This window comes from Microtus oregoni, unplaced genomic scaffold (assembly GCF_018167655.1).
Source record: "Microtus oregoni isolate MIOR12 unplaced genomic scaffold, Mior012 000001F_ref0000356, whole genome shotgun sequence".
Lineage (NCBI taxonomy): Eukaryota > Metazoa > Chordata > Mammalia > Rodentia > Cricetidae > Microtus > Microtus oregoni.
The window spans coordinates 24,230,697-24,254,185 of record NW_024543060.1 but is presented as its reverse complement, the minus strand read 5'-3'; the positions used below and the strand labels follow the sequence as shown (position 1 = coordinate 24,254,185).

The 23,489-nt window shown below is 40.5% G+C and overlaps 1 protein-coding gene across 3 annotated transcripts in view; it reads left to right on the top strand.

Annotated features, from left to right (window-relative positions):
* Diaph3 (diaphanous related formin 3) overlaps window positions 1–23,489 on the top strand; it is a 459,276-nt gene that overhangs the window by 117,476 nt on the left and 318,311 nt on the right. For all 3 annotated transcript variants that reach the window (XM_041667741.1, XM_041667734.1, XM_041667725.1), the window contains 2 exons: window positions 22,461–22,535; window positions 22,621–22,690. In XM_041667741.1, coding sequence (XP_041523675.1) covers window positions 22,461–22,535; window positions 22,621–22,690 — 145 coding nt within the window. The remainder of the gene's footprint in view (window positions 1–22,460; window positions 22,536–22,620; window positions 22,691–23,489) is intronic.

Here is a 23,489-nt window from a genome sequence, read left to right as displayed (position 1 = left end):
GTGGATATATTGGAGCTAGAAACTGCAGGGCTTACTGGTGAATTGATATAGATTATGATTGAAAAGGAGGAATTAAGAATGACGCCTTGAATAAACAGGTAGACAGTAGTATTGGTAATTGTAATGGAAATTATTAATTAAAGCACCCCTTCAATGGATGACTGGCCAGATGTCATGCATAAGGTAAGAGAGTAAAGATAAAGGTTCAAGGATTCCAGATTCAGAAGGGTGCAGAAAGAAACCTTTAGTACAGTAAGAGCCAGAGTACCAGATGAAGTGTAGCCCGGGCGGGAGGATGAGAACCTAAAAGGCTAACTCTCTGAACCAAAGGAAAAAAGAATGTTTTAAAAAAAGAAAGTGACAAAGCACACAGCAGTACTGTGATGTGGGCCATAACCCTGCTCATGGTACCAGAGGTTTGACCTTTGAGAAGAGCAGTTTGTGGCAGTCTGGTTGGAAAATGCTAGAAATAATACTGAGTTACACATGGGTATAAAAGAGACTGACCAGTTTGACTGAAATTGCCTAAGAGAAGTGGCCACTGACAGGAGTGGATGTGGGTTTAAATTAGTGGTGGGTTCAAAGGGGGAAATGTAAAGGAACCTTGACAGATGGAATTGATTCATGTGCTACATAGGAGACAGTTTTATGGACAAGCTGGCTTTATGGCTGAAGACACGAAAGGCACCAATGTGTAGAGTGCAGTGCAGATCATGGATTTATCACGTCTGACATGACTCATGTTGAGCTGTATTGACACGGATGTAGGAGTGTAACAGACGGTGGGAAGTCTTCCTCGTGTGGTGGAGGTACCTAATCTAGTCAGTTCTTTCAGGAAGTAAAGATGCTCCATTTAATACCCAGAAACCTACTTGCGATGAGTTACTGTACTGAAGAGGAGCATTTGTGGGTGGGGTTGGTTTTTGTTAAGTGTGTGCAGTGGACTTTTGTCAGCAGCGCCGAGCGTCCACCTGCTCTGTAGGTCTCTTCTTGCTGCTTCACTTTGGCTTTTCCCTGATTTCTTTTATCTGATTTGTAAGACTCCCTAGGTACACCACAACCTTGGGTCTGTTATAGTTAAGGCTCCGAAGAGAATGGACTGCTGTTTGTTACTCTACACTTTCATTTAATGTGAGATGTACGAATAAATGGTTATTTTTAAATGTGTAATTTTCCCAGAAAACTTCTCCAAATATTCTTATTAACACTTTTTTTCCCCCAACCTCAACATTATTTAGCTTCTGAATTTTTTTGGGGGGAGGTTGTTCTCTAATTTACCATAGTAGTTGTGAACTGGTTCTCGGATGGGATGTGCAGTTGAGTGTCTTGCCCTCCAGGGCATGCTAATGGCTTTCCATGTCCCCTCCAGAGCAGTTCATTTCAAGTATTTAGTCACCTTGCTCTAGGTAGGTGAAAATGAAAGCTTAAAATCAGCTTTAATTTTATTCAGCATCAGTGATGTATTACACTGACAGAGGAATGTAAATTGGATCTGGATATTATACAGGATTAAAGCTGACCTTCTAAGTTTAAGGAAAGAAATTTGTTAGTTTGTCATGCGTGCAATGATACCACATCCCATCCCGCATCTTTAAGTTTCTGGTGATCTTTAGCAAAATCTACTTCGTCTGTTTAGATATTATGTTAGATTATTCTTTTTTTTTTATTAAAAATTTCCACCTCCTGCCCTCCTTCCCATTTCCCTCCCTCTTCCCCTTCCCCCTCCCTCACCACTCCAAAGAGCAGTCAGGGTTCCCTGCCCTGTGGGAAGTCCAAGGTCCTCCCTACTCCATCTAGGTCTAGGAAGGTGAGCATCCAAACAGACTAGGCTCCCACAAAGCCAGTACATGCAGTAGAATCAAAACCCAGTGCCATTGTCCTTGGCTTCTCAGTCAGCCCTCATTGTCAGCTACATTCAGAGAGTCCAGTTTGATCACATGCTCCATCAGTCCCAGTCCAGCTGGTCTTGGTGAGCTCCCATTAGATCAGCCCCAACGTCTCAGTGGGTGGGCACACCCCTCGCGTTCCTGACTTCCTTGCTCATGTTCTCCCTCCTTCTGCTCCTCATTTGGACTTTCGGAGCTCAGTCCAGTGCTGCAGTGTGGGTCTCTGTCTCTGTCTCCATCCACTGCCAGATGAAAGTTCTATGGTGTTAAGCAAGACACTCATCAATGTGCCTATAGGATAAGGCCAGTTCAGGTACCCTCTCCTCAGATACCCAAGGAATAAGCTGGGGACATCTCCTTGGACACCTGGGAACCCTTCTAGAGTCAAGTCTCTTGCCAACCCTAAAATGGTTCCCTTAATTAAGATATCTACTTCCCTGCTCCCATATCCACCCTTCCTCCATCCCAACCATCCCATTCCCGCAAGCTCTCCCCATCCTCCCCTTCTCCCTTCTCTCTCCCCATCTCTCCTTATTCCCACCCCATCCCCACCCCATGCTCCCAACTTTTGCCTGGCAATCTTGTCTACTTCCAATATCCAGGAGGATAACTTTCTTTGGGTTCACATTCTTCTCTAGGATCACGATTTATAGGCTCAATTTCCTTTATTTATGGCTAGAATCCACTTATGAGTGAGTACATACCATATTCATCTTTTTCTGTCAGGGTTACCTCACTCAGGATAGTGTTTTCTATTTCCAACCATTTGCATGCAAACTTCAAGATGTCATTGTCTTTTACTGCTGAGTATATAAAGAACTCAAGAAACTAGACTTTAAAATTCTAATTAACCCAATTAAATAAGGGGGCACTGAACTTAACAAAGAATTCTCAACAGAAGAAGTTCAAATGGCCAAAAGAAACTTAAGGTCATGCTCAACCTCTTTAGCTATCAGGGAAGTGCAAATCAAAACAACTTTGAGATACCATTGTACACCTGTCAGAATGGCTGAGATCAAAAACACCAATGATAGCCTTTACTGGAGAGGATGTGAAGTAAAGGGAACACTCATCCATTTCTGGTGGGAATGCAAACTTGTGCAACCACTTTGGAAATCAGGGTGGCGGTTTCTCAGGAAATTCAGGATCAACCTACCCCAGGATCCAGCAGTACCACTCTTGGGAATATACCCAAGAGATACCCAATCATACTACAAAAGAATTTGTTTAACTATGTTCATAGCAGCATTATTTGTAATAGCCAGAACCTGGAAACAACCCAGATGCCCCTTAATGGAAGAATGGATAAAGAATGTGTGGAATATATACACATTAGAGTACTACTCAGCAGTAAAAAACAGTGACATCTTTTGGGTTTTTAAAAATTAGTTTTCCCTTATAACAATATTTGTTCTTTATAGGACATAATAATCTTTTTTTTTATTGCGAAAAGAAGAAAAAAAAACATAAACAAAAAAAAAGTTTCCACCTCCTCCCAGCCTCCCATTTCCCTTCCCCTCCTCCCACCCTTTTCCCCCTCCTCCCAACCTTCTACCCCTCCCCCCACTCCTCTCCCCCTCCCTCTCCAGTCCACAGAGCAGTCCGGGTTCCCTGCCCTGTGTTAAGCCCTAGGTCCTCCCCCCTCCGTCCATATCTAGGAAGGTGAACATCCAAACTGGCTAGGCTCCCACAAAGCCAGCACATTAAGTAGGATCAAAACCCCCTGCCATTGTCCTTGGTGTCTCATCAGCCCTCATTGTTCGCCATGTTCAGAGAGTCCGGTTTTATCCCATGCTTTTTCGGTCACAGTCCAGCTGGCCTTGGTGAGCTCCCCGTAGATCAGCTCCACTGTCTCAGTGGGTGGATGCACGCCTCGTGGTTCCGAATTCTTTGCTCATGTTCTCCCTCCTTCTGCTCCTCCTTGGGACCTTGGGAGCTCAGTTTAGTGCTCCTGTGTGGGTCTCTGTCTCTATCTCTATCCATCACCAGATGAAGATTCTATGATGATATGCAAGATATTCGTCAGTATTGCTCTAGGATAGGGTCATTTCAGGTTCCCAATCCTCAGCTGCCCAAGGAACTAACTGGGAACCTCATCTTGGGCACTAGGGAGCCCCTCTAGGGTCAAGTCTCTTGCCCACCCTAAAGTGGCTCCCTTAACTAAGAATTGTGGTTCCGTGCTCCCCTATCCACCTTTCCTTTATCCCAATTCTCTTGTTTCCCAGGTCCCCCCTCCTTCCATTCTACCTTTTCTCTCCCCATCTCCCCATACCCCCATCCCACCCCACCCCCAAGATCCCATTTTCTCCCCGGAAATTTGGTCTACTTCCCTTAGCCAAGAGGACAACTATATGTTTTTCCTTGGGTTCACCTTCTTACTTAGCTTCTTTAGGTTCACCTATTGTAGACTCCGTGGTCCTTATTTATGGCTAGAAACCAATTATGAGTGAGTACATCCCATATTCATCTTTTTGGGTCTGGGACACCTCACTCAGGATAGTGTTTTCTATTTCCATCCATTTGCATGCAAAATTCGAGAAGTCATTGTTTTTTACCACAGCATAGTACTCTAGCGTGTATATATTCCATACTTTCTTCATCCATTCTTCCATTGAAGGGTATCTAGGTTGTTTCCAGGTTCTGGCTATTACAAATAATACTGCTATGAACATAGTTGAACAAATGCTTTTGTCATTTGATAGAGCATCTCTTGGGTATATTCCCAAGAGTGGTATTGCTGGATCCAGGGGTAAGTTGATCCCGAATTTCCTGAGAAACTGAAACACTGACTTCCACAGTGGTTGCACAAGATTGCATTCCCACCAGCAATGGATGAGGGTACCTGTTCCTCCACAGCCTCTCCAGCAAAGGTTATCCTTGGGGTTTTTGACTTTAGCCATTCTGACAGGTGTAAGATGATATCTCAAAGTTGTTTTGATTTGCATTTCCCTGATTGCTAAGGAAGTTGAGCACTACCTTAAGTGTCTTTTGGCCATTTGAACTTCTTCTGTTGAGAATTCTCTGTTCAGTTCAGTGCCCCATTTTTTAATTGGGTTAATTAGCATTTTAAAGTCTAGTTTCTTGAGTTCTCTATATATTTTGGAGATCAGACCTTTGTCTGTTGCGGGATTGGTGAAGATCTTCTCCCAGTCAGTAGGTTGCCTTTGTGTCTTATTGACCATGTCCTTTGCTTTACAGAAGCTTCTCAGTTTAAGTAGGTCCCATTTATTCAATGTTGCCCTTAATGTCTGTGCTTCTGGGGTTATACATAGGAAGCGATCTCCTGTGCCCATCTGTTGTAGGGTATTTCCCACTTTCTCTTCTATCAGGTTCAGTGTGTTCGGGCTGATATTGAGGTCTTTAATCCATTTGGACTTGAGTTTTGTGCACGGTGAGAGATATGGGTCTATTTTCATTCTTCTACAGGTTGACATCCAGTTGTGCCAGCACCATTTGTTGAAGATGCTTTCTTTCTTCCATTGTATACTTTTAGCTCCTTTATCGAAAATGAGGTGTTCATAGGTTTGTGGGATAAAATCCGGGTCTTCTATACGATTCCATTGGTCGACTTCTCTGTTTTTATGCCAGTACCACACTGTTTTCATTACTGTAGCTCTGTAATAGAGTTTGAAGTCAGGGATGGTAATGCCTCCAGAAGATCCTTTATTGTATAGGATTGTTTTGGCTATCCTGGGTTTTTTGTTTTTCCATATAAAGTTGATTATTGTCTTCTCCAGATCTGTGAAGAATTTTGATGGGATCTTGATGGGGATTGCATTGAATCTATAAATTGCCTTTGGTAGAATTGCCATTTTTACTAAGTTGATCCTCCCAATCCAAGAGCAGGGGAGGTGCACCCATTTTCTGGTATCCTCTTCAATTTCTTTCTTCAATGCCTTAAAGTTCTTGTCAAATAGATCTTTCACTTCCTTGGTTAGATTTACCCCAAGATATTTTATGCTGTTTGTGGCTATCGTGAATGGTGAAGCTTCTCTGATTTCCCTCTCTGCTTCCATATCCTTTGTGTATAAGAGGGCGACTGATTTTTTGGAGTTGATCTTGTATCCTGCCACATTACTAAAGCTGTTTATCAGCTGTATAAGTTCTTTGGTGGAGTTTTGGGGGTCGCTTATGTACACTATCATATCATCTGCAAATAACGAAAGTTTAACTTCTTCCTTTCCAGTTCGAATCCCCTTGATCCCATTATCTTGTCTTATTGCTATTGCTAGAACTTCAAGCACTATATTGAAGAGGTATGCCGAGAGTGGACTGCCTTGCCGTGTTCCTGAGTTAAGTGGGATGGCTTTGAGTTTCTCTCCGTTTAATTTGATGTTAGCTGTCGGCTTGCTGTATATAGCTTTTATTATATTTAGGTATGACCCTTGTATCCCTAATCTCTCCAAGCCTTTTAACATAAATGGATGTTGAATTTTGTCAAATGCTTTTTCAGCATCTAATGAAATGATCATATGGTTTTTTTCTTTCAGTTTACTTATATGCTGGATTACATTGATAGATTTTCATATGTTGAACCAGCCCTGCATCTGAGGAACGAAGCCTACTTGATCATAATGGATAATTTTTTGGATGTGTTCTTGGATTCGATTTGCCAGTATTTTGTTGAGGATTTTTGCGTCGATATTCATGAGTGAGATTGGCCTGTAGTTCTCTTTCCTGGTTGAGTCTTTGAGTGGTTTTGGTATCAGAGTAATTGTGGCTTCCTAAAAGGAATTTGGTAATGACCCTTCTGTTTCTATATTGTGGAATACATTTAGGAGTATAGGTATTAGGTCTTCTTGGAAGTTCTGGTAGAATTCTGCATTGAAACCATCTGGTCCTGGGCTTTTTTTGGTAGGGAGGTTTTTGATAACAGCTTCTAATTCTTCGCGACTTACAGGTCTGTTTAGATTGTTCACCTGGTCCTGGTTTAGTTTTGGTAAATGGCATTTATCTAAAAAAGCGTCCATTTCTTTTACATTTTCCAGTTTTGTTGCATACAGGCTTTTGTAGTAAGATCTAATGACTCTCTGAATTTCCTCTGTGTCTGTGGTTATGTCCCCCTTTTCATTTCTGATCTTATTAATTTGCGTGTTCTCTCTCTGTCGTTTGATTAGTTTGGATAGGGGTTTATCAATCTTGTTGATTTTTCTCCAGGAACCAGCTTTTTGTTTCATTGATTCTTTGGATTGTTTTCTGTGTTTCTATTTCGTTGATTTCAGCCCTCAATTTGATTATTTCCAGTCTTCTACTCCTCCTAGGTGAGTCTGCTTCTTTTTTTTCTAGAGCTTTCAAGTGGGCTGTTAAGTCTCCAATATGTGCTTTCTCTGTTTTCTTTAGGTGGGCACTTAGTGCTATGAACTTTCCTCTCAGGACTGCTTTCATAGTGTCCCATCAGTTCGAGTATGTTGTTTCTTTATTTTCATTGAATTCAAGGAAGACTTTAATTTCTTTCTTTATTTCTTCCTTAATCCAGGTATGGTTCAGAAGTTGACTGTTCAGTTTCCATGAGTTTGTAGGCTTTCTGGGGGTAGCATTGTTGTTGAATTCTAACTTTAATCCATGGTGATCTGATAAGACACAGGTGGTTACTAATATTTTTTTGTAACTGTGTAAGTTAGCTTTGTTACCAAGTATGTGGTCAATTTTCGAGAAGGTTCCATGAGCTGCAGAGAAGAAGGTATATTCTTTCCTCTTTGGGTGGAATAATCTATAGATGTCTGTTAAGTCCGTTTGCTTCATTACCTCCATTAATTCTCTAATTTCTCTGTTAGGTTTCTGTCTGATTGACCTGTCCATTGGTGAGAGAGGAGTGTTGAAGTCTCCTACTATTAGTGTGTGCGGTTTGATGGCTGCCTTGAGTTTTAGTAATGTTTCTTTTACGTACGTGGGTGCTTTTATATTAGGGGCATAGATATTCAGGATTGAGACTTCTTCCTGATGAATTGTGCCTGTTATGAGTATAAAATGTCCCTCTCCATCTCTTCTGATTGATTTAAGTTTGAAGTCAACTTTGTTAGAAATTAGTATGGCCACACCTGCTTGTTTCTTAGGTCCATTTGCTTGATAAGCCTTTTCCCAGCCCTTTACTCTGAGTAGGTGCCTGTCTTTGTGGTTGAGGTGTGTTTCTTGTAGGCAGCAGAATGTTGGATCCTGTTTCCTTATCCAATCTCTTAGCCTGTGCCTTTTTATAGGTGAGTTGAGCCCATTGATATTAAGTGATATTAATGACCAGTGGTTGTTAACTCCGGTCACTTTTTTAGTAGTAGGGTTTGTGTGTTTTCCTTCTTTGATTTGCGCTGGTGAAGAGTCTCTAGATGTCTGAGTTATTGTGGTCATTTTTGGACTCCTTGGTTAGTGATTTTCCTTCTATTATTTTCTGTAAGGTTGGATTTGTGGCTACGTATTGTTTGTTCCCAGCTGCCGCAGCACTCACTCACCACAATGATGTTTCACTCGGTGCCCAGATCGAAACTCCGCGCTGCTTGGTTAGCTCGCGAACCAGGACATAATAATCTTATACCAAAAACAAGGAAACATATATAATTCCTAATTGTAGGTAGTGACTTCATGTGTATTTGTGAGAATTAGTGTGAAGCGATACAGGATAGGAGAGAGTTCTACAAGGAATTTCTATCCTAACATGTTTGCTTAGTAATTTGAAAAATTTCTGAGAGCATGATGTCAGAAAATAAACGCTTCAAATATACTCAATAACCTGTAATACCTAATTATACGCTGTGACTCCATGTATATTTGTGAGAGTAAGAGTAAAGAGATAGGGGATAATAGGTAGTTTTATAAGGAACTCCTACACTAACACCTTTGCTTAGAGGGTTCCTCATGACAGCAGCTCTCAGAGTGAGGCCCCAGTGGAGCCAGCCCGATCTCTGAAGTACTTGGTAAGTGTTTGGAGAAGAAGGTGTACACTGCTCAGGAGCTCACTGAGGACAGCACAGAAACACGTGAATTAGCAGCTTCTGGAGAAGCAGTGTAGGGAAGTTTAAGTGAGAACATGGGTGTAATTAAGAGATTTATGGGAGGGAACTTGCTAGAGACAAACATACAAGGCACTAGGATTAGCCTGGTTGTCGAGGGTTAAGACCCTTCAGAATAAGATAGTACACATTTCTTTGGGAGAAAGGGATGAATATCCACAGGGGAAAATGTTGCCTTGAGAGAAAGCCAAGCTAATGTACTTCTCAGAGCCTTACTCGTCTCAGTGGAGCAAAGTCATATGTGAAGAGTGGGTTGAACTATTTCATTGGAAAAGGCAATGGACTGGAACAGCCATGGTTAGCCCTGTTACTGTCAGTTTTCAGACCTGTCTGCAGACAGCTAGAATTCTGAAGGATATGACAGGGACTGATTTGGACTGGGTAGATGGTGAGGAGCAGAGTATACAACAAAGATGGGACACAGAGCTGCCTCAGTGTCAGCTGACCCCTGACTACACGTTTATCAGAGCAGTGTAGTGGGGAGCGGCAGGCCACTTCCTGCCACCCAGCTAGCTTTACCTGAAATAATTACACAGAAACTGTATTCTTTTAAACATTGCTTAGCCCATTAGCTCTTTCCTCTTACTGGCTAACTCTCACATCTTGATTAACCCATATCTAATAATCTGTGTAGCACCATGAGGTGGTAGCTTACCAGTAAGATCTTAACCTGCATCCATCTTGGAGAGGAGCGCTATAGCGACTGCCTGGAGAGGAGAGGCATGGCTTCTGGCTCACTGCCTTCTTCCTCCCAGCATTCTGTTCAGTCTACTCCGCCTATCTAAATTCTGCCCTATCAGGCCAAGCAGTTTTCTTTATTAATTAACCAATGAAAGCAACAGATAGATAAAGACCCACCTACTCTAGAGCAGCCCACCCTGGGAAACAATGGGAGTGACCTTGTCACCACTCCTACTCAGGTTTAGGTGAATACCAGAAATTCAAGACTCTGGAATTCATGCCTAGGAAATCTGCAGAGTGAAAGCACCCCACCCTATAGGTGCTTCCGAGCATATGGGGTCAGGAGAGGTGTCCACAAACAGTGCTGGGCAGATAGCTGATAACACACAACCCAAGCTGATGCTTTTATGCTCCTGCTTAGCGTGGATGCCCTTTTTCTTTTCTTTCTGTATATGTGATGAGAAGTGAGAGGGGAAGAAGCTCAAGGTAACTAGATGTGAAGCAAAGCTCATGTGGGAGTCTCCTCTGTATGCTGTGATTACCCTCAATGAATAAAGAAACTGCTTTGGACCTATAGCAGGGCAGAAATTAGGGAGGCTGGGAAAACTAACTGAATGCTGGGAGAAAGAAGGAAGGAGTCCGAGAGATGCCATGTAGCCCCACCAGAGATAGAGGCTTGCAACTTTCGCCGGTAAGCCATAGCCATGTGGCCATACACAGATTGATAGAAATGGGTTAAATCAATATGTAAGAGTTAGCCAATAAGAAGCTAGAGCTAATGTGTCAAACAGTGATTTAATTAATACAGTTTCAGTGTGATTATTTCGGGGGTATGGGTGGCTGGGAAACAAACAAGCGGCTGAGTGGTCTCCTATAATAAGCAGGGTGAGGATGAAAGCTAACAAATATGTAGGACCCAACACCTTTATGTTAACATAAATATGAATAGAATATAAAACATTATGTCCTTTCAAACAAGCAATAATAGAATATGAGGTCTTCTAATCTGGTTATGAAGTATTGATCAAGATAAACCACATCCCATGCCATAAAATATTTTAGGGTCAGGCAGAAACCCGATGCAAGGAAACTTCCCACGAATCTACAAGAATGATCCCAGCTAATACTCCTAGCAATAATGGAGATGTAGCCTGAGCTGGCCATCTCCTCTGATCAAATTGGTGACTACCCTAATTGTTATCAGAGAGCCTTCATCCAGTAACAGATGGAAACAGAACCAGAAATCCACAGCCAAGAATTAGTCTGAGTTTTGGAAATCCTCCTGAGGAGAGTGTTGAAGGATTATAGGAGCCAGAGGGGTCAAGACTTCACAACAAAACCCACAGAAACAACTAACATGGTTCATAGGAACTCAGAGTCTGAACCAACAACCTCAGAGCCTGCGTGGGACAGACCTAAGCTTTCTACATTTATGTGACAGTTGTGTAGCTTGGTCTACTTGTAGGACTCCTAACAATGGGAGTAGGGGCCATCCCTAACATGTTGACTGCCTCTTGGGAGCCTATTCCTCATACAAGATTGCCTTGCCCAGCCTTAATACAAGGGTAGGTGCTTAGTCTTATGACAACTTGGTATACCAGGCTTTGTTGATACCCACGGGAGGCCTGCCCCTTTCTGAACAGAAATAGAGCAGTAATGAATTGGGGTGGGGGTTATGGTGGTGGGGCAAAGGGAAGGTGGGGGAGGAATGGGAGGACATCAGGGAAGGGAAACTGTGGTTGGGATGTAAAATAAATACATATATAAATTAAATAAAAAAGAATCAACATCACAGCGACAATAGAAACAGTATAAGAAATTATTGAAACAAAGAGCTGGTTATTTGAAATGATTAATTTATAAATCTAGAAAGCATGGCTATTTTTTAAAGCTTCTAGTCACTGTCCAATTTTTTTCCCTCAGGAATATTTCTTGTTATATTTTCCACCAGACACAGCACTTGAGGCTGGCTGTTCCATGTAGGACTTTCTGCCTCCTGTAAACTCCATAAACAATCTCTTCATGAGGTACCCAGCATCAAGCATTTTGTTAGAGTCAAACAAAATAGATCCGTACAATTGTAAACAGCTTTAGTGAACAAATTCAGTAATTTTGAGATGAACCAATTTTTGAAAAGTATTATCTATTACATAGCTTGAAATAGAATGTAAAAAGTAGAAGATTTCGATGGTTCTATAACTATAGTCAGTGAAGTTCCTAAGTAAAATGTCCCCCTCTCCTTAATGATGTTCATGTATGAATGATATTTCTAGAGAATGTATCCCACATTTAATGAAGAATTACTACCAATTTTGTAACTCTTTTAAGGAAGTGGACCATTATGAAACATTTTAGTTTATTTCATTTAGTCATTACCTGATTATTAAGCCAGATGAAGACCATTTAGAAATGAAAATGTGAAGTGTACTGAGTAGTCTATAGACCAATATCCATCTTGAGTATATATACAAGAATTGTTTGTCGGTACACCATATCTTAAGTCAAGGAAGAAAAGTTATATAATCAAATGGCTTATTTCAGAGTAACCATTGGCCAAAATCTAACACTTGATGAAAAAAATAAATCAAAACTTTCAGAAAATGTAGGACAGAGCGTGTAGTGGCAATATATGATTACATCCTCTTTTCTCACTTATTTAGAAATGGGATTATTTTGATTAATTAGTGTGGAAACATGATGGAGCTTGTCAACTTGCCCAATCTAGAGTCATCAACTTGGAAAATTGCCTCCATCATTCTGACCTACAAGCAAGCATGTGGGACATTTTCTTGATTAATGTTTGAAGTGGGAAGGGCCCAGCCTGCTGTGGTCAGTGCTTCTCTGGACAGGTGGACAAGGATTGTATAAGAAAGCAAAGTGGCAGTCCTTGAGAGTAGGCCAAATTGTGGCATTCCTTTCTGGGTGCCTACTCCAATTTTGGCCTCTTGGTTTCTGCTTGAGCTCTTGTCCTGGCTTTCAGTAACAATGGATTGTGATTAGAAAATATAATTCATATAGACCTTTTCCCCTCCCAAATTGCTTTGTTCAAAATGTTTTATCACAATATTTGAAAAGCAAATGATGGTAGTGCTCTTGACTGAATGTGTGCTCACAAGAGAGTCCTTGTGTGGAGGCTGAGGAATAGGAGTGGTAATCTCTCTGGGAATTGAGACGCAATCCTCATAAGATGTCTTACTCTTGCACTTGAACCCTCCGGAAATACATGTTTATTGTAAAGCGTGGAGGATGATCTATGACAGACATAATTTTGGTTTCAAATGGGTAAGTTTTGAATGACAGCAGCAAGCCAGCGCTGGGGTGAATAGTAACTGATAGACAGACAGACAGCAGTCCAGTTGAATGCTCAGAGCATCCTATATATAGTGATCCAGGGCATCCCTTTGAGCTAGTCAGCTGGACATCTAGGTAGTGAGAGTTCCCTCCAGTGAAGCTTTCAAGTAAAAGAAAAAGGAACAGCAGGAAGGTAATTTCACCAGAAGAGGCTGACAAACACCAAGCAGAAGTCACCAGGGAAGCGCTGTTATGACAGGCAGATGGAGCTCAAACTCAGAGTCCTGGGAAGAGAAGTGTGTCCCTTTCGGTGAGCCTTCTAAATAAAGGAACAAACTAACTGTAAGATATAGAATAATGTTTTCAAGCATTTGCTCACAGCATCCATTCGAAAAGCTCTGGGGAAGTTGAGGCAGTCACTTGGAGTTTTCGATTGAGCATTGTCTCCACAGATGGGATTCCTGTGGCTGAACCTGGAGCTTCTTTCCTCCATAGAAACACTTAGATTTTTATCCTGCTGGCATTTGAACATATAGCTTCATACCTGCTAGGCAAACACTCTCCCTCTGAACTATATACCCGTCCTTATACATTTGTTTAAAATGTTTATTATTCAGTTATTTTTACAGACATTATGTTTTTACACTTTTGAGGTGCATAGTCCACACCCAAGTAAAGGGTTTTATTAATAATAAAATCATTAAAGCAAAATTACAAGGTCTAAATTGAGACATTGACAACATTGCTTCAAAAGGCAACTTTGGAGTGAGTTTAAACAACCCATAAAAATTTACCACTAGAATGTACATAGCATGTGTGGGTTTCTTTTCTTACTGTTACAGCTCTAGAAAAAGTTCTCATTCAGTAAATTTGTCCACTTTGATAGTCATAAAAGTCCTCCTGATAAGGGACTGGAGAGATGGCTCAGTGGTTAAGAGCACTGGCTGCTCTTTCAGTGGTTCTGGGTTTGACTCCTAGTACTCAGCATAGTGTTTAACAACCGTTTGCAATTCCAGTTCCGGGGTATTTGGTGCCCTCTTTATGCTTCCATGAGCACCAGACATGCATGTTATGCAAGACATACATGTAGTCAAGATAACCATGCTCATAAAATAATATTAAAAATAATTTAAAGAGCACCCTACAGATATTATATTTAATAACAACAGACTAAATCCTTCCCCCATAAAACTCTGGCTAAGACAAGGGTACGTGCATGCATTATTCATCACCATGCTGTACGTTATACTCAGAGCACAGAGGCAGGAGTAGGAAATGGGACGCATACTGATTCCGAATGGAAAAACGAAAGTCTCTGTTTGCAGAGGCGTGATTGTTAAAAAGAGAATTTTGAAATTACCAAGTGTTTTTACAATTTATCAGTAATTTCAGCAGGTATGAAGGATTTAAAATGAATAAAAATAAAACAAGATAAAATAAACTTTATTTTTATGTATTTCCCAAGCTATTAACTTGGGAAAAATAAAGATCACATAATTTCTTAAATACTGTAATTCTAGAGAATTAAGTTCAGTACTTTTTTTTTACTGAAAGCCATGAAACATGAATGAATTCAAGTAAGATATGAATAAATGGATAGACACCCCCCACTTAAGACAAATAAAGGTGGGTTGATTCCTTTTTCTGTTTTGAGCCTTCCACTTTGATCGTCTAATTCACTGACTCAGCATCTAAGTGTCATATGATTAGGTTGAACCAATTAGGTAATCTAGGGATATTGTCTTTATTCATAGGTTACCTTGTTTGTAACCCTAATTCTCTCTTTGTCTGCATTTTATGTTATGTTCATCGTTTCTGGTGTTAGGATGCACATCTCTTTAGGCAGAGAACTAGTGTTTCTTCTCTTTCATCATTGTTAGGGTACATGCTAACTAGGCCCTTCTTACTGATGCCCCCCCCATGGGGTGTTGGAAACCTTCCTTAGGCAGAAATACCAAACACATAGATCTTCTTAGTCTACTCAGATGATGTTTGCCAGTTTTGGAGCCATTTTCTGGAGATAGACTACTCATCCCACCCCATCCTTTCTTCTCGCACAGGGACCTTGAACAAAGCCTTCTCTCTGTACCTGCAACTCTGCAGCAGACTCCGTCATGCTATGCAGTTTGCCTGCATGGCAGTGTAAATGCTTCTGACTGAAGGATGACTAGACTCGCCCTCTCTCTGGACCATTCTTCTGAGGCTCTAAAAACCCAATACCTTCTTCACATGCCTAGCTGTTTGGTGGCTTCCTGTTATCAGTGATGTGGCGTTTACACTGCCTAAGCACTCAGTGCCTGTCTGTGTCATTTCTGTTTGAGCTTGCCGTGGTATTCATCACGGGAACCCCTTTCATGGCCAATGCCTCTGTGTGTATTTTCACCTGCATAAAAAACCTCCTGTTCTGCGACTTAACCTTCAACACTTAGGTCAGGTATCAGTTACCGTGTGAAGTCTTTCTGTTCCCATAGTGTCACAGTGATAGCACTTACGACATTATGGAAATAACTTCGTTCAACATTTGTTTCTGCCACTAATCTGTGGTCGCTTCAAGGGCAGAGAACATATTTTATTCATTTTTGTATTTCTCATACCTAATACAGAATCATGCGCACAGTGAGCCCCTTAAAAAAGGCCAGCTGCTTTTGTTAATGAACACTTGAACATAAGCTTAATATTGAACATAAGCTTAATAGTAACTAAACTTCACCCTTTCTACAGCAGTTGGGCCTAAAATGTGAATTAGTACAGTGACTCCAGACCCATCACTCTTGGTTCAGTGTAGAAGCGTACTCTATCTGAGAGCTGAATTGATGTTTGGAGCATAAAGTCTGGGACAAGCTCAGTATTGCTACAAAGACATCATCTCCTTGTGGTGTCTTCTCCATATGTAAAGTAAAGCTACTGCTCTGGGTACCAGTATTAGGAGGTGCTACATCTAAGTGTCCTTAACTTTGCTACATAGCTCTGCTTACATATAATTAGCCAAATATGTCTCTGTTTTATTTTACAAGTATCCTTTTAAGATTGTTTTTTATTTTGAAATTTGTTATTTTTAATTTAGAAGATTTTTAGAAAATTGTGTGTGTGTGTGTGTGTGTGTGTGTGTGTGTGTGTGTGTGTGTGTGCGCGCATGTGAGTACAGGTGTCTAGGGAGGCTAGATTCCCCTGGAACTGGAATTACGGGCAGTGGGAGGTACCTGCTATAGGCACTGGGATGTGAAGTTTGGTCTTCTGAGAAAGTAGCAAGCCAAAGTTCTTCCATTTCATTCTAAACTATTTGTTGATCTTTAACTTATCACCAGGTCCAGGCAAATTGGAAGTGTTTACCAGTCTTAAGAAAACTGCATCCGATAAAGATTATCTTTATAGCCTGGTAGTACTTTTCGAGTTCTGATCATGGTTTATTTGTGCTTCCTTTCCCAAGGACACACTTGGAAGAGAGGCAGTGACTGTGAATTTCTGTGTCAGCAGAAAATCTTTCAGCAGAGATCTGACTGTTGCCCCTACTGTTCATTGAGATGACCGAGAGCTCTATTTGCTTTCTAAACCGAGGTTTTGAACATCATTTTTTATGCTATGGATTTTATCCTGTGTCCTTGGGAGCAACTACTGCTTTTGTGTAACGCCTGCATTACTCTCTTGGTACAGTTAGCACATCACTGTACCATTCGCCAGAGGGCAAGTGCCTGCAGATCGAAAGAACACACAAGAGACCTGGGTCATTCGAAAGGAGATCAGCCGAAAGCTGTTTATTCAAACTTAGGAAAAACCTTTACTACCTAGCTGCTGCACAATGGAATACCCCCAGGCAGGTGGGAAATTACCATGCCCAAGGTGGAGTCAACAGTGCTTTATATTTATAGCTAATCACCAGGTGGGGCAGAGGAGCACAGGAACAAACAGGAAAGGCTGGCTGGCCAGAAACTGTCCTCAAAATGAACCCGGGAACAGGGGTAGATCCTTGGGCCCTACACTTTTGGTATCCTAAACTGCTACCAAAAGGTAGTTTGGACTCTGTATCTGGAGTATTGGCATCCAATTCCCTCTCCTCATGTGTCTCTGCTAATGGTTCCTATATCTTGCTCTCAGCCTGACTTTCATACTGAGACCCCTGCCTGCAAGTCCTATATGGTCTTACTTAGCTTTCATCAAGGCACTTGAGAATTTTATCATCTTCTGTTACAGAATTTAAGAGGCAGGTTAAATCAGTATCTCCCAGATGCATTGTTTTCTACTTTGAAGCAGCAGTGTTACACGTTGCTTCTTCACCCTCCACGGCACGCACAGTTAGATGACATCTGATGGCCCTGTGCTGCCAGGCCAGAGCAAGACCGGCAGCTAGTTTCTTGACGGTTCATCCTTCCGAGATCAGTTGATAATGGTTTTCCAGGTTTTTTTTTTTCTCAAATGATCGGAAACTTTGCCTTTTCTGTAGAAATCTATGGATTTCAACTAACCTCTGTCAAGACTACAGAGCTGTATACTTGGTACCTCATTTTATCTTCCAGAAGACAAGATGTGATTTTATGTTCCTAAATAATGAGTGAGAAAATAATTAGAATTAGAGGGGAATGTGATCTAGAGTTTGCTAAGGACAACTACCTATTGTAATTATTCAGCCACAGATAAGGCTGAACTTCCCGGTTCTAAAGGCAGGCACCTTCTGAGGGGCCCTTGTACACAAAGGGTCCCACATGACCCATGTGCGCGCATGCATGGTTACATCTGCATATGACTCAGCTAAACCCTTGCCTGCATGCGTGAGTCACCCATCATCTGCATCATCAGTGTGACGTCATGCCAACCTCCTGTGTGCATGTGCTAGGCAGCTTTTAAAAGCTGGAAGCGCCCCCCCCCCCCCAAAAAAAAAAAAGCCGGGAAGACCCATGTCTACCTCTCCAGTGCTGGAATTATGTACCATTACACCAGGTGTGACTTTGGGTATATTTTGAATTGACCTTTCTAATAACACTTCCTTTAGTTTTTATGTTTAAATAGTATGTTGTTCCTTTATGTTCCTCTTTCACTCCTCGTATGCATTCCAATTTTCTTTTTAAAAAATATCATTTATGACATATAAGCATACCTTTCTTAGGTACGTGTTTACCACATAACATAATGCTTAGATTAAAATAGAAAAACATTGAAGTTGTTCACTTAAAAGGCAGCATGGAAACAAGCATAAAAAGTTTCCCTGCTCTTGACTACTGTGCTGTAGTGCATGGCCATTCCCCAACCATAGGTGGGCAGCAGGCACTGGACTTGATTAAAAGAAAAGGAGGACACTAAGGTTGGAGAGGGAAGGGTCGGGCAGGAGTTTGGGGAAGGTGTTATAACCAAAATCCACTGTTTGAAATTCTCAAAGAATTTACAAAAATAGGTTTGGAAAAGAGTTGGAGGAGGAAGGGGAAAGGAAAACAGATGTAATTATATTTCGAAAAATAGAAGGAACAGTAACAAACACAAGAGAAAGCAATTTCTTTTTTAGAACTCTCACGGCTAACATCTTACTGTATTGCATCTTACATTATTCATTTTATAGTTTGTTCACCTTGATCTTGTTGCTGATAAATTAATTCCCATAATGAGAAGATTATAAGATATTATGATTTGAGATTTGTGTATTCTCACTGAAGTTACCTTAGTGAGTTTTGCTTCATGGACAGTTAGCTTATATATGATACATGTGAGTGCTTGAAAAATTTAATTACTTCAGTCTAGAAAAGTCGTATTCGGGATAACTAAAAATTGTTGATTTGAGAACTGTTGGTCCCATTTTTTTAGTTATAATTGTTGTTTTTATTTATGATTGATAAAGTTTACACAGTTATGTTTTGTTATTACTCAGATCCAAGAAATTTGTGTTTTGCATAGGGTTTGCATCATTAGTAAATCCTACCCTTCATCAAAATATTAGCATATTACAGTAACATAATTTAAGGTTACTCTATATATTACAATTAAGCTAACGTTGTGAATAGTAACTATTTGTCAGTGACTGAAGGCGAAACAGTATGAATAATCTCATATCATTCATGTTAGCCTTAGAATCTCTTCATGTATATACTTTTGAATATGGGAATGGTAGAAAATCCACTTTAAGTAAAATATTAAAGGCCCACTGGGAAAGAATAACACAGGCAGTTGTGAAAAGCAGAGAGACTCCACACATCCCAATCCTGGTCAAATAAGGCTCACAAATTACTCTTTACATGATTGATTTCAAGCTTCTACAGTACATGTGAAATAAGAATAAACACAGAATAAGATGTAAACAAGGAAGCAGCTAAGCGGATGCTGTAGGTGTTTTTCATGAAACATGAAAGCCAGATTTGAAATGCCCGTGGGTAATCTGTCTGTAGCTGATAGGAGAAAGTAAACTCTTCACTTTTGAAGTAGCAGCTTCGTTTGAAAACAGTGGCATTTACTTAGCTGTTTCCTTCCTCTCAGCCATAATAGTGGTCTTCAGTCTTTGATGGGGAGTGAATGCCTTTGCTGTTCCTGCTTTGTTCAGCTAGATATTTCATGGCTTTCACTGGGCAGAGAGGAGATGAGGAAGATCGTGTGGCTGGAGACTGCCAGTGTGATTGCAAAGAAATATGCAGTGCAGAAATACTTTTGCCTTCTCGGATGTCAGAAATTCTGAAAATGTACAGGTGGTGAGGCTGTGTCCAGAGTGTTAAATGCGGAAGGTGATGTTCACACAAGGTTCGTAGTTTAAGCTAAGTTTTAGACAAGAACATGAAAGCTACACATGTAATGGGTGTATTGTGCACTGTTTTAATACATAGCTACACTGGGATATTTAGTTAAATTCAACATCTGTTCCCCTCAAACGTTAATTATTTCTTTTGGGTATCAGTATTCAAAACTCTTTCTTCTGACTTTAGGATGTGTAGCACAGAGTTGTTGGCTATAACCTTCTAGGGCACACCGGAAGCTCTTGTTCCTGTTGGTTAGTACCCCTTCAGCAGACTGTCCATGCTGCCCCACTGCTCTCCTCTGATAGCCACCCCTAGTGTCTCAGGTTAAACTTGATCAGCTTTTCTAGATCTCCTCAGAAGTGAGATGACTCAGTGCATATCATTCTGTGCCTGACCCATTTCACTTAGTATAAAGATTTCCAGGTCTACCCATGGTGCTGCAAATACCAGGATTTCAATTTTCATGCCTGACTAATGCTCCGCTGTGTCTGTGCACAACATTTCCTCATCTAGGAATTAGATTCTGGGCACTGTGTTGCTTCTGTATCCTGGCAGTTGTGAACAGTGCTGCAGTAAACACGGAGGTGCAAATGTCTCTGACTGGTTAACTCTATTTCCTTTGAATATGATTCTAATATTGCTATTGATTGTTCCTAATTGATATTATTAGGTGAAGAGGCCTCTTGCTGTTTCCTGTAAAGGCTGTACTAATGTACATTGCTGCCAACTGTGTGCAGACCTTCGCTTTACCCCTGCCCTTGACAGATGGCGTTTGTTTTGTCTTGGTTTTGTTAAGAGTTGTTCTTACTTGAATGGCGCTATAGCTTGCTTTGCCTTCTCATTTCTTTTCCTGACTGTTAGCTGTGCTGAGCATGTTTCATGTACTTCTTGGCTATTTCTTTGTTTTCTTTGAAGAACGATCATTTAGATTGTTTTTCTACTTGTTAATAAGGTTATTGTTTTTGCAGTTGAGTTTTGGGAGCCCTTCCTATATTGTGGGTCTTTCCTCCAGTTAGATATCTTACTTTCCAGTCCTTTCTGTCAGTGTGTTGATGATTTATTTATTTATTTACTTATTTATTTCTCTGTTGCTCACCCCTTTGTTGTGGTAAAAATGCTTTCTGGTTTGATGTAATCCTATTTGGTTACCTCTGATTTTGTTTTCTGTACCTTTGGGAACCTGTTACAAAAAAGTCATGCTATTCCAGTTTCCTGAGATGCTTCTGGTTTCTTGTAACCCAGTGACTTATAGTTTTAGCTCCTACATATAATTCTTTAAATGATTTATACTCAACTTTTGTAATTTATTAGAGAGAATGATTTGGCTTTATTCTGCATATGGATGTCAAGACTCTCAGCAGCGTTTATGGGGAAAACTTTTTCCCCAAAGTGTGCTTAGGACCATTGCAAAAAATCTCTTGACTTCTGTCTTAGGGGTTTCTATTGCTGTGAAGACATCATGACCATGGCATCTCTTCTAAAGGAAAACATTTAATTGGGGCTGGCTTAAAGTTTCAGTTAGAGGTTTAGCCCATTATTGTCATGGTAAGAACATGGAAGCATGCAGGCAGACATGGTGCTGGAGAAGGAACTGAGAGTTGTGTGTCCTGATCTGTAGGCAGCAGAAGGTGACTGTGTTCCACACTAGGTTTAGCTCGAGCATGTGAGACTATAAAGCCCACCCCTACTTTGACACACTTCCTTCAAAAAGGTCACAGTTACTTTATCAAGGCCACACGTTCTGATGGAGCCATTCCCATGGGCCAAGCATTCAAACACATGAATCTGTGAGGGCCATTCCTATTCAGATATGGCAGTAAAGGGTCACCTCTGGGCTTTGTACAAATTTTCTGGCAGTTGCATTTCTGTTTTTAGGTTAATACTATGCTGTGCTCACTCTGGCTTTTGCTTATCTCTAGGCAAAGTTACTTTGTATCCTAATCAAGAAAGCGGCAGTATTTACTTGTTTGTGACTTGTTCTCATGCTCTATGATGCTTCTTTTTGATTTTTTTGATAGCTTATTTTTAGCATTTACTTTTCATACACATGGAAACCATACATGGAAGTGGGCACACAGAAAATACACATATAGAAATTCTGCTATTTTTTTCTTCCCCCTTTTGTAGGAGACACAGTTACAATTTTGTTATATGTTAACCTGTGTTTCTTGATTACCACTTGTGCTTTTTCTGTAATCAACATCATTTTTTTCTCCAGTAGCAATAATGTCCAACTTCCTTAAACCTTTTGAGTGCATCACTGATTCATGGGTCACATGCCATTCAGCCATGATGGAAATACTTACATGATAAATGCTTTATTTTCCCTCTAATTCTTAAAGAAGTTGATCTTTGAAATTTAAGATATTCCTAATAGTTATAGAACTTCATTTTGGTAGTCTGGCAAGCTCTCCTACTATGTATCTTTCTATTGTGTTGATAAACGTTTGTCCCGTATCTTTTTCTTAGTCTTAGTCCAAACCCTCACCTCTAGTATCCTATTTGCCTTCCCTCCCTCTGTAGTTTTCCCTTCCCAGATAGTCCCAGATTTGATAGTCCAGCTTGATCTAGTGAGTCGCTGTACTTGAGTGAAGCTCTGTTTGATACTTTTCCCAAGTTTTTGGTATATATACTTGTGTATCCATGGAGGATTCCTAGTTATCAACATGCTGAACTCGGAACATGGCTGAGACTCAGTTCTTAGAAGCTTGAATGAATGATGTTAGCCTATTTCTGTCTATAGTGGCATTTTCCCTCAACTCTTACAGTCAAGGTCTATGAACCGTGAACAATTTTGTATCTAGTGTTATGCTTATAGTAGTCATGATTATGACTACAAAAATTTTAAAATAATTATAGGCATATAAGCAACTCACCTGTGTGGTTTTTTTTTTTAGTTGGGTGCAAAGCTTTGGACATGAGGGACTCGGACTATTGTTGGACATTTTGGAAAAACTGATTAGTGGGCAAATGTAAGTATAGTTAATAATATTTAATTAAGCTCTTTGTTAGTATGCCCAACTGTAATTCAATATTGTTGTATTTATGTTAACACAGCCAAGAAAGAGTTGTAAAGAAGAATCAGCACAAAGTTATCCAGTGTCTGAAAGCCCTGATGAACACACAGGTATGCTGCAGGGGAGTTCCCCTTTGTTCACCACAGAGTCTTACATGAATTACAGCCTCACCATCGAGAGTTCTACTTGCATGCCATTGGGTGATGACGGGTTTGTTTCCTATGTTGATAGAAGAGCAGGGGACTTTAGGAGGAGCTGGGAGGTGAACATGGTTGCCCCTGACATGTGAGCCCCCGCCTGCAGAGGCGCTTGCTTTCTCTCCTGTGCTCTCCACCTTGAGCTTCTTTTGCTTCTCTCCTTTTGATTTTCAAAGGTCAGCAGGATTTAGGCATTCGTATCCTACACTGTTAGTAACTATAGTTTATATATATGTTACCAGAGATTCAAGTTGTGAAAACCCATGCTTCATATCCTGAGAATTTAAAACCTATGATAAAATTAATATATACAGATGTTAGAAGATTCTAGAAATGTAGCAGTGTTATATTTATTATAGAGCCAGCATAATATGGCATATCTGTATAGTAAAGTTGTGTAGTGTAAAGTACTTGTGTAGTAAAGTTGAATTAAGCAGAAAACTTTAGGCCATAACTGCCTGGTCACTCACTCTGTTTTGGTGACTGCTGATAGCCTCATTTCTTTAGCTCTGACTGTCAGCTCATCTACCTCCTGATGTGTGATGTAATGATAGGTATGTCAGTTGTTGGATATCAGGGGAGCAAAGGTTATGTATGCTCTTGTGATGTGTGATCATGTTCTATAGAAAAGACGTACATGTTTGGCAAATTTTAATGAAGCATATTTTGCCTTTTTCTTTAAAGATAAACATCTGGAGGGTTAAATATATAC